Source organism: Piliocolobus tephrosceles, chromosome 1, assembly GCF_002776525.5.
Source record: "Piliocolobus tephrosceles isolate RC106 chromosome 1, ASM277652v3, whole genome shotgun sequence".
Taxonomy (NCBI): Eukaryota; Metazoa; Chordata; class Mammalia; order Primates; family Cercopithecidae; genus Piliocolobus; species Piliocolobus tephrosceles.
The window spans coordinates 147417622-147429136 of NC_045434.1; the positions used below are offsets into that span (position 1 = coordinate 147417622).

Sequence of the window (11515 nt, forward strand, 5' to 3'; positions counted from 1 at the left end):
TTCTTTAAGGTTGATGTTAATTCCATATTCCCTTAGATAAGGAAACTAAGGCTCATTAAAGCTTCCCTATGTTGCCCCAGACAGCACGGTAAAGCTACACTGTGAATTCTTAGTCCTTTCTATCTCCCTTCTGCTGCTTGCCTGCTGTGCTTTGATGACATTCATGGAGTGCAGTATACAGGCCTGTCCTCAACACCACAACCCATGGCTGAAAATGCTAATGTGGGGGAGTGGGGGAGGAGGACTCTGAACTTAAAATAAGCCCTTCAGTGAAATCATCCAACACAGGGCTGTGAGAAACCTCTTCAAGAAACTAGCTGCCAATCTGCCTCTCAGGAGCTTAGAGCGGAAAAGTTAGAGCTCTGCAGTTAGAATTTAACAAGAAATCCACATGAACTCTATCAATGGATGCTTTGGAAATTTTGGAGATAAGATTTTGCATTTTAAAAATAAAAGGCCTGGGGCTAGATACTTACTTTGAGGAAGCTGTTAACCCTTACAGAGCACTGTGTATTCTGGAGAGTGGATTGCAAGAAATAACATATTAAATGGCACGTTGTCCCCTGAATAATGATTGGTATCTTGAAAATGTGAATTTACCTTTAAAAGTAAAAGGACAGGTAGTTTCAGTCCTTTTTGTCTCTGTTTCTTTAGGTAGATGGGAGGTTTCACACCTAGCTTCCTACACTTCCAATAGGTCAATTCTAAAGGATTTCACAGATCAGACAATTTATTAAAAAACACCAAGATTGTCTTTATGGGGCTTGAGAAAATATGACAGATACACCTTGTCCAAAACTCCCATTGTTTAACTTCACTGAAGAGGCTATTTTTTGGTTAAATTAAATTTAACCCTAAATAACTAAAGGATCTGTCAAACACATACATTTATTTAAATTACCCTGGCTTTCAGAGAGCTAACATCATGCTCTGTGCAGAAGGGAAAGATTTCAGTAGAAAGGGGAGAGAAGAGTTTAAAGAAAATCTCTTTATATTCCCTTTACCCTCTTGTAAAAAGCCCAGTTGCTTCACCATGATTGTTTTTTTAAGGTAAAATCCACAGTGTTCTCTGAGCTGGCTGAGTTTGTTAAATCCTCGGCTGGCAGGGATAGGCTGTCGACCTGGTGTGTGAAGCGCTTCTGATCCTCCCTGTCCTATCAGAGGGAAACAGTACTGGGTTTTGCCTTGTGTCTGTCTGTACTTTCTGTCCTCATTTAATTCAAATTCCTTGGGGATTATGTTGTGTGTTTAAAATGGTGTGGAATTTATGAACACAGCTATTATCCAGATATGTTGGTGAGGAGTGCCCTATTTTAGTGTTAGCAAAATAAGTAGAAGAAAAATAGTTGACACATAATGGTGCATAATCTGTCAAAGGAGTATTGCTGGTATAATTGTTGACAAGAATAGAATAAACAGTGCCTTTTTAAAAAGAGCTATTGAGTACCCTTTTAAAGCAGTTAGAACATCAGGAGATGTAGTTACATTAGCTTTTTAAAGTATGGTTTTATTAGAGGTCTTTTATTTAAATTTGAAAATTAAAGTAGAAAATCAATTGGGCCCACCCCATATTGGATTGTGTTTTATCTATTTGGATGTCTCTCTCCTCCGTCAGACAGTGAGTTCCATGTATTCGTTTGTTTCAGTTAAGCAAATTCCTGCCATAACCTGGCTGAGTCCAGCCTTGTTATTCCCATGTGCCATATAATCTTGAAGGTCCATTTCAGGCCTGGTTTCTGTTACAACTTTAATCTGTTTCTATCATTATTTTTCATCTTAATTCTTTTCTTGCCTAACCCAGTCCTCCCTGTAAATCACTGGTTATGAGTAGTGGGTGATTTTGTATCATTTCTCCTTCCGCTCTGGGACACTTGGCAATGTCTGAAGACATATTTGGTTGTCACAACTTGGGGAAGGGTTTCTGGCATCTAGGGGGTAGATACTCTTCAATACATGGGATAGTCTCCCACAGCAAATAATTAACTGGCCCAAAATGTCAATAGTGCCAAGTTTGGGAAACTCTGTTCTCAATGTATGTGACACTTATTTGTATAATCATTTGTCATCTAATCAGACATATTTCCTAGTATTGTTATTTAAATAATTGCTGTTTTGTCTGTCTTCTTAAACTACTTTGATTTCTCTTTTATGCTAAGCTAAGCACATTTATCTGGTATTCTAGTGATTTCTTACAATCCCAGCACTTTAGGAGGCTGGGATTTGGCCAGGTTGCCCAGATTGGTCTCGAATTCCTGACCCCAGGTGATCCACCCACCTCAGCCTCCCAAAGTGCTGGGATTACAGGCATGAGCCACCATGTTCCACTTAATCCTTTGGCTTTAAATACCGTCTGTAAGATAATGAATCTTTAATATCTCCAACTGAACTCCTTTGACTCCATACTCATATTCACCTGATTGCTGAATATCTTCGCCTTTAAGTAGATGAGCACTGTACAGCTCAGCATGTACCAAGTGGTTCTTTTATTTTTATTTTTTAGAGACAGAGTCTTGTTCCGTTACCCAGGCTACAGTGCAGTGCAGTGTATGAGCACTGCAACCTCAAACTCCTCAAAGTCCTGGGCCCAAGCAGTCCTCCCGCCTCAGCCTCCCACATAGCTGGGATTACAGGCATGCACCACTGCACTTGGCAAAATGAAATCTGGAGATTTTCACAAACTTAGTGCTCTGCAGTCTCCTTCTCAGTTACTCTACCCAGTTAATCTGGCCAAAGACATAGGAGACATCCTGTATTTTTCTCTTTTCCTCATCTCTCGCATTCAATCTGTGAGGAAGTCGCATTAGCTTACTTCTAAACTATATCTGAATTTGTTTATTTTTTCCAGTGCCACCACCTTTGTTCAAGCCAGCTTCATCTCTTATCTAGACTTCTAACAGCTACAAACTGATCTTCCTCCTCCCATTTTCCTCACTGCCTTCGTTACGCCTCACATGTAATTGGAGCAGCCTTTTTAAAGCCTGAGTCAGCCAGATCATTTCCTGGCTTAAGCTCTCCAGTGGTTCTGCATAGTTTTTAATATACTCAAAAGCCTCTACCTTCACCCCTCAGATCCTATGTGACTCGGCCTTTCTGGCCTCATCTTCGACCCTTTCGCACATGCCCCTCCCTGAACCACACTGCCCCTCTTTCTGTTCTTTGACCCCAACTGCATTCCCAGCTCCCCAGGTTAGCCATGGCCATTCACTGCCCACGGCATCGTCCACATGGCCGATCGGATGTTCTTGTGGCTTGTTGCTCACTTTTTTCAGGTCTCGTTTTTTTCAGAGTGACCCTTCCTGATGACCTAAATAGCCCCTATTCCTATCTCTCTAACCCAACAGCCAGTCTTATTTTTTCTTAGCGCTTTTATTTCCTGAATTTATTTTATTAATTCAATTTGTTCATATGACAATTATCTTCCTCCACCCTTAGAATGTAAATTTCTTTCTTACATTAAGTACCATGTCTAGCACATCGTAAACACTCTGTAAACCATATGGATGAATTAGTTAATTTGCCCATATACCTGTCTCTTCTCCTTAAATGTTAGAAGCCTTACATTTGTTATTTAGAATTTCGTGTGCACAAAGAATTCAGAGAGCATGTTCTGATCATCTTTAAACCCTGCAAACATATTGATACAGTGGTTAAAAACTCAAGTTCTGCAGTCAAACTGGTCTAGCTCCTGTTTCCATCTCTGCATGTGACTTGGCCAAATTACTTATAATTTGAAGCTTCAACTTGCTTATCTGTAAAATAGGGACAATAATAGTATCTACTTTATAGGGTCATTGTGAGAATAAAATAAAACAATATGTAGAAATTATTTAGTATGGTTCCTGGAATATTTTAAATGCTCAATTAAAGTTAGCTATTTTTCTTATTTCTTCATTTACACTCCTAAGTTCCTTAAAGTTAGGGTGGGTCCTATAGGAGTCTTAAGTTCCTTATATGTATTTAAGTGTTTGCAGGAATGTAGAGAATATATAACTCTTGGGTTGTATTTGTTTTTCAGGTTGGATTAGCAGCATGCCAGATTGCTAGAGCTTATGGCTTAAAGGTTTTGGGCACTGCTGGTACTGAGGAAGGACAAAAGATTGTTTTGCAAAATGGAGCCCATGAAGTGTTCAATCACAGAGAAGTGAATTATATTGATAAAATTAAGGTAAAATTTTTAAACCATTTTATAAAAGTCAAACTTTGTTCCTTGGAGACTTACGTGGTTTTTTAATACGTTTTTTTTTTTTTTTTTTTTTTTTTTGAGGCAGAGTCTCACTCTGTCGACCGGGATGGAGTACTGTGGCCGGATCTCAGCTCACTGCAAGCTCCGCCTCCCGGGTTCACGCCATTCTCCTGCCTCAGCCTCCCGAGTAGCTGGGACTACAGGCGCCCGCCACCTCGCCCGGCTAGTTTTTGTATTTTTTAGTAGAGACGGGGTTTCACCGTGTTAGCCAGGATGGTCTCGATCTCCTGACCTCGTGATCCACCCGTCTCGGCCTCCCAAAGTGCTGGGATTACAGGCTTGAGCCACCGCGCCCGGCCTTAATACGTTTTTAACCAACTACTCCTTTAAAGCTGTTTGCTTCCATTTTCAGTGCCTAGATGAATTTTTATGCGTGTTTTAAAACTTTAATTTATTTAAAAAACAGAGATGTCTGTTTTAAACCGTCACTATCATTTTTGTATTGTTTATGTGTGTTAAGTAGAATATAACTTCTCTAGAATCTTATAGCTATAAAAATTGATTTTTTAATGCAAATAACTTTTTAAGTAAAGCTGCAGCTTTGTATTTGCAGCTATGAGGTATTCTTAATATAATTTCAACTGATGTGAATTATCCATGGAAGGTGAGATATCCATAGATTACAAACCGGATCTGTGTGTCCCAGGGAATGAAGTTCATTTGTTAGATGGATGTTTTAGAGGAATAATCACTACTGCATCCAAAATGGTGAGGTGGCATTTAGTTAGTTGCTGCATTTAACAGAATTCAAGCAGATTCTGAAGTTCTTCACTTGTACTATAGTAGCAATTTGCTAAACACTTGTTGCTTTGCTAATCCTCAACCACTTCCTCATGTTAGGGAGATTAGAATTTCCCAAATATTGAGTACTGTGTAAACTAGATCATTACAAATGAAGGAAAAAATAGGAGTGAGAATTTATTACCTTTTTGGCAATCATCTTACCAAAAAGCCCAGCAAAAGCACTCCTTTGTTATACGTCTGGGAAACCTAAGATCTAGCACTCACTGCTGATACCATTATCCAAGAATATTCACAAAGATGAAAAGTGGCTCGTTATTTTAAGAGTATGGTTTTTGTTTAGCAATAATCTAATTTTAAGATCATGAGGTCTTGGGAGCTTCAACTGACTCCTTCTGCTTAAGTCTCTCCCATTCTCAAAAACATTCTCTTAACCTTTATCTCACCCCCCTCTCTCACCTCCTCTTTCCCACAAAACTTCTTGAAAAAATAGTATTTATTGGTTTTACTTCCTTACCATCCATCACTTCTCACTGCAGTTTTGCTTATAGCCCAAGTATTTATACTGCTTCTCAGAGGTCACTGAGAAGCTCCTAATTAACAGTCTGCTGGTCTTCTTTCAGTCCTCATCTTGTTTGATTTTTCAGGAGCATATGACCCTGACCACATTTCTTTGAAACTGGTTCTCTTCTTACTTTCCTGACTTTTCACTTTCAGTCTCCCCCTCTTCATGTTATTTAATATTCATATTCCTTAGGTTGTTTTTGCTTGCTCTCACATCTTCCCTGGTGCTAGACTTTCATCCTGATCAGTCTCATATACTCTTGTGGCTCCCTTAATACCCATATGCTGTTGATTTCCAAAACTGTCTTTGGCGTGAGTTGACTTCCTTCATGCCATCAACCCGCTAGACGTTGCTACTCATCTGGTCGCCCAAGAGAGAAACCCTCATTTTATTTGTTTTTCCTGTCTTTTAATTATCATTCTCCCTCCTACCCAGCAAGTTGGTTACCTCATTTTATCAATTTCTTCTCTGACATGCCTTTCAGATGTATTTCCTTATCTCTATTCCACTCACCACCATAACTTAGTTTAGGCCTCAGTTTCTCCAGCCTTGACTGTTATTAATAACTAAGCTAATAGCCCCTTTTATCTATGCTGTCATCTCCCTCTTAAAAAAAAAAAAACTCCAGAAACAACTAAAATGGAAGCTTTATGAGGACAAGCGTTTTGTCTCTCTGTTCCCTACTGTACTTGCACGTACAGTAATAAACAGCTGTAGAAAACAGCAACAACAACAAAAACGCAATCCAAATCCTTTAACATGGCATTCACTGTATTTTCACTATCTGTCCCAACTTACAGTCTCCTCTCTCCTACCTCTTCCTCTCCCTGCCACTCCCCCTTACCTGATTACATACTTCAGCTCTGCTTGTATTACAGTCCTGTGGTCTCAGCCCCCTCCATCTTTGCTTTTCTGTTTCTTTGGTCCAGACTGACTCAGCCTCAAATCTAACTTCCCCTTACTCATCCTCCTTTCTTTTGGCTTAGGAAACTCCTATTCATCCCTCAGGGCCAAGTTCATCATCTCTGTGGAACTTTCTCTGACTATGGCAGGCAATCAAACTTTAACCTTTTTTCTCTGTATTGTATGATTTATTTCTGCTAATGTGTTACTTAGCCCATTGCATTATAGCTATGACTGTAGTATTTCCCATCTTTCTCACTAGTTTTGTTTTGAGCTCCCTTTGTTTGTCTTTGCATTCCTAGTACCTAGTGTAATCCCTGGCACAAGAATTCATTTGTGTGTGTGTGTTAAAATAAAATGAATATAATGTAGATGTGTGTAGCTTTTTGTGTAAGAGCCAGCATCCGTCATCCAAGAGTCCAAAAGAATTAGTGCGTCAAACAGATTATAAACCATTTAGAACAAAACCAGATGCACTAAAACAACAAAAATCATGCAAAACCAAACAGCTAATGATATTTTCTTTTGCTTTTTGTTTATTAATAAAAATGGGAGCCCCCTGGGGCTTTGGGACTTTTGATTTGTTGTTTCTTTATGAAATTTTATTTTAAAGATATAAAATTTTCAGCTAAGGAAAAGTATTTTATACTCAAGTTGAGTCTAGCACCTGAAAATTCCAGGCAAATTTTATTTCATTACAGCAATGTATTTAGTACAAATCTTTATCATTTTAGATGTTCTAGCTGGTATCTTGGAATTACATCATAATTATATAATTAGATTATTTAAAATTTTGCATTATTAGTTTCAAAGATGTAGCATTTATATATCATTTGAAACATATTTTTATAATATCTTGTACAGATAGTAGCTATTTTACAGTTTTTCACTTGCTATCTTACTCTACATTTCTCTTTTATTATATAGAAATATGCTGGTGAGAAAGGAATTGATGTAATTACTGAAATGTTAGCTAATGTAAATCTTAGTAAAGACTTGAGTCTTCTGTCACATGGAGGACGAGTGATAGTAAGTATTCCTCTTTTTTTTTTTTTTTTACCACTTTAATGTTTTACCACAATTTAACACTATTTTGCAGTAATCTTTAACTGTAGACTTGCTGTTTTTCATATTAGGTTGTTGGCAACAGAGGTACTATTGAAATAAACCCACGGGACACCATGGCAAAGGAGTCGAGTATAATTGGAGTTACTCTCTTTTCCTCAACCAAGGTAGGAAAAGAAGTACTTCTGATTTTGATAACTTAAACATTGGTACAGTTTGCGTAGATGTTAAACTTAGTTATATGACTAGAGGGAGTTGGTAAGGATTAGTCACCAGAAGGGCAGCTAGGGTGACAATATAATTTATATCCAAGTAAGCATACCTTTTGAGATAGAAATGTGATACTGGTAATTATTTCAGGACAATAGGTATTTTGTACACTAACACTGTCTCGGGCAGATGGGATTTATGGTTATCATATAGAGAACTACTTTTTCTATTGTTATGGACAAGTTCACAGAAGTCACACATTTGTAAGAGACTATGGTATAACAGATTCTGAAGTTTTTTTAATGCTTCTGAAAATTAAATCATGGTTCACTACCAAAAGAAATTTATTTTTCCTTTTTCTTAGGAGGAATTTCAGCAATATGCAGCAGCCCTTCAAGCTGGAATGGAAATTGGCTGGTTGAAACCTGTAATAGGTTCTCAATATCCGTTGGAGAAGGTGGCCGAGGCTCATAAAGATATCATTCATGGCAGTGGGGCTACTGGAAAAATGATTCTTCTCTTATGATTAATTCTTTCATGGATTTCCTGTGTAATCAGAGGTACTGTCTTTCCCCCAGTTATACTTACCCTATCTTTTCTTTAATTAATACTCAATTTCATGAGTTTCTTACATGAAAAAATAGGATTTTTCTTTAGAGAGCAGAGGCAGAAGAGTAAAATTCATCGTATAGCTAGCAATATTTTTTTTATGCCATCTGTCTCAAATCAAGGAGTCATCATAGTAGGAAATAGCATGTTAGTCATCGTTTGGCATGAGGGTGCATTCCAGTAATTCTTAATTGATACTTGATTAGTTCCATACCTTTGATTAAAACATACTAGTTCAAAATAAGACTGCTCAGTTTCCAAGGGTTTTCAAGCCTACTTACCTTTGTAAAGGTTCTCTAGTCTCTGATTAGCCATGGCTATATTGGACTTTGAACATTTTCTGGACTCAACACCTCTACTCTAAACTAACCTCATTTGGATGTGTAAGTCTTTTGTAAAGGCAAGAATAAATAATGTCCAGGACAATTTATTAGTTTTCTCAGTATTTTCCCAAATATTAGAATATTTACTTCATTATTGGTTGGCTGCCAATGACCCCGTATGTTCTGTGAGAATACGAGCTTTATCTTTGATATACTACATAGTCTCCAAATAGGTAATACTTCTCAATTGATTAGATTTTCAGAGTAGATTTAGAGTTATCTGTTTGTCTGGTGAGGGTCATATATTTTGTTGAAATAATTAAACTCACAAATTTGATAAATTAAGAATTATCTGCATTTGTCTCAATAATGTGTAATAAAGTCTATAGAAAATCAAAACCTGCTTTTCCAGTTTTTATAGTATTTGCCTCTCATCACTTCTGCATAGCTCCTGACAGTTACTTCTTAACAGTGTTCTATGCTGGAAGCCTTTATCTAAACTAAATACAGGGATGACCTCTTAGCAATCTTACCATCAATACTATATTCAAGGAAATAAAAGTTTGATTATTTGTTATTTTTGTTTTTCATCACATGAGCATATCCTTTTGTCTTGTCACATTATGTGGTTGATTGTTTTGACCTGATTAGTTCTGTTGAATGACAATTTCTGGCTTGAACATGGAATCCTGTTTCAGTAATGAACAGAAAATACTGCTAATTTCTATAGTTGAAGGATATCATTGGCTTCTGGCTATATGTGCCATGACTGAAATGTTTTTGCTATTAGCATTTTCCAAGTTTATTCACTGTTTCTCTAGGTTAAATGCCCTGTAAAATTACTTAAAAGAAAAAGGAAAGTGTTAAGGCAATGCCATCAATATAGGCTAGCATTTTATGTGCATCCTAAAATGGAGGATTCCTTTCCATGCAACAAGGTAAAAGAATAATTATTCTGTAAAAGTCAGTTTAATCTGTTTGTACATTTGCCTCATCTATAGAAAGAGCTAAAACATACAGATGACTTAACACTTCAAAATACATCGATACAGTTTAATTAATTTTGAAGGCAAAACTAGCAAAACTGTATGCATTAACTACCCTTTTTATGAATATGTAGCACTGGGTATGTTCTCTGCATAAATCTCTGTGGTTTTAGTCTTGTTCCAACTTTCAGCCAACTGCATTCACTACTTGGTTGGTGCCTGTGGCCTTAGGGCTACTACATAGTCATCAGTGCCCGTTCTTGGTGAAAAGCAGAGAATAACCTGTATAATAAACAAACATTGTTTAACTCAGTCTTTTGAATTTCTGTGGTTGCTTTGACTTCTGTGACCTAGTCATATAATGTTTTAGAGACCAAATTGGTCAGCACTGTGAGCCCAAAAAGGTGAATCAACATACCAAAGATCACATGACTAGGAGATTCAAATTCAGCTGACTTTTTTGTAGGCTGTCGATATAAAACCATACATTTAAATTTCCAGGCCTTTGGCTTTCCTTGCTCACTATACCTCTGGCTTCTCTAATAGATTATTCTATGCATCCATTAGTTCAACAAGTATTTATTGAGTACCTAGAGTCTGAGAAAGTACCCTGTTGGATTTTGAAAATACAGAGATGTATAAGACAGAGTCCATATTCTTGAGCTTATAGTTGAGTAAGGATGAGACCCAAGTAAAACATTTTAGAATATAAGAGCGTGTCATACAGGGTTCTCCAGACAAGCAATCAAAATACAATGAGATGTGTTTGAAAGAATTTGCTCATGCATTTATGGGTACTGGCAAGTTAAAATCTATAGGGCAGGCCAGCAGGCTAGAAATACAACTAGTTTCTATTGTTGCAGTCTTGCAGAATTCTTTCTCTGGGAAATGTTAGTTTTTCTTCGTAAGGCTTTCAACTGTTTGGATGAGTCCCACCTGCATTATTAAGGGACCTCTCCTTAAAGTCAACTGAAAATTTTATATAAACACATAAGTAGGACATGATGACTATGATGACACAAAACTAACCATCACAAGGGTTGGGCTCTTAGTGTAGCTTGGGATTTGCAATCACACATTTAATACATTTGATGCGTTAGCTGTCTCCATCCATAGTAGCTTTAACCATAGAGGTAAAAAATAGGATGCTTCTGAAAGGAAAACAAAAAACAAAAAAACTAGCATTTTATAATGCCCTTAACTCAGCCTGTTGAGGCAAGAAATTATATGTGTGCCAAGGGGCTTCCCCAATTTGTAGTATAAAGAGCTTTCTTTTTCTGCACAATTTCCAAGAACAACAAAACCTGTCAGGTCACTTTGACCTACCTCTTTCCACGTCCTTGACCATATCTCGCAAACAGAAAAACACCTCAGCTCAATGCTCCATCATTTCTAATGCTTTCATTTTTTTAGTACAGTGCTTTAAAAAGTCATTTAAAAATTGTCATATGACAATTTTGCTAATCCATAGGGCTCATACTGTGTATACTTCCTATATCCAAGGACAAGATCTAAGAAATGTTATAGAAAGAAACGTAACTTCACTTTGGTCTGTGTCGACCCCTAAGTCATACATAGAGACAGTCCATGTATGTCGTTAAAAGTGAGTCTAATACTGAGCCCAAAGTTATGTGATACAGATGTTCATTTAATGTGCTAAATGTAACTACAGGTAGCAGTCCCTGATTTATTCATTCCCAACTTCACGTAAAAATACCCACAAAACTCCAGTAGTACAAGACAGTGAAGAGAAAACCATGTGCCAAAATCCACTGGGAATTTCTGACATTAGTGTCAATCATTTGATTCGTTGAACCAAATTATCTAGAGTAGGCAGGAAAAAGCCACAACTCAATCACTGCCTCTAACT

At 37.3% G+C, this 11515-nt stretch overlaps 1 protein-coding gene across 1 annotated transcript in view; it reads left to right on the top strand.

Annotated features, from left to right (window-relative positions):
* The window catches only part of CRYZ (crystallin zeta), a 28473-nt gene extending 19420 nt beyond the window's left edge, over positions 1 to 9053 (top strand). The window contains exons 6-9 of the mRNA XM_023209366.3: positions 4016 to 4165; positions 7380 to 7481; positions 7589 to 7684; positions 8092 to 9053. Coding sequence (XP_023065134.1) covers positions 4016 to 4165; positions 7380 to 7481; positions 7589 to 7684; positions 8092 to 8253 — 510 coding nt within the window. The 3' untranslated portion in view covers positions 8254 to 9053. The remainder of the gene's footprint in view (positions 1 to 4015; positions 4166 to 7379; positions 7482 to 7588; positions 7685 to 8091) is intronic.
* Positions 9054 to 11515: the final 2462 nt, after the last annotated feature.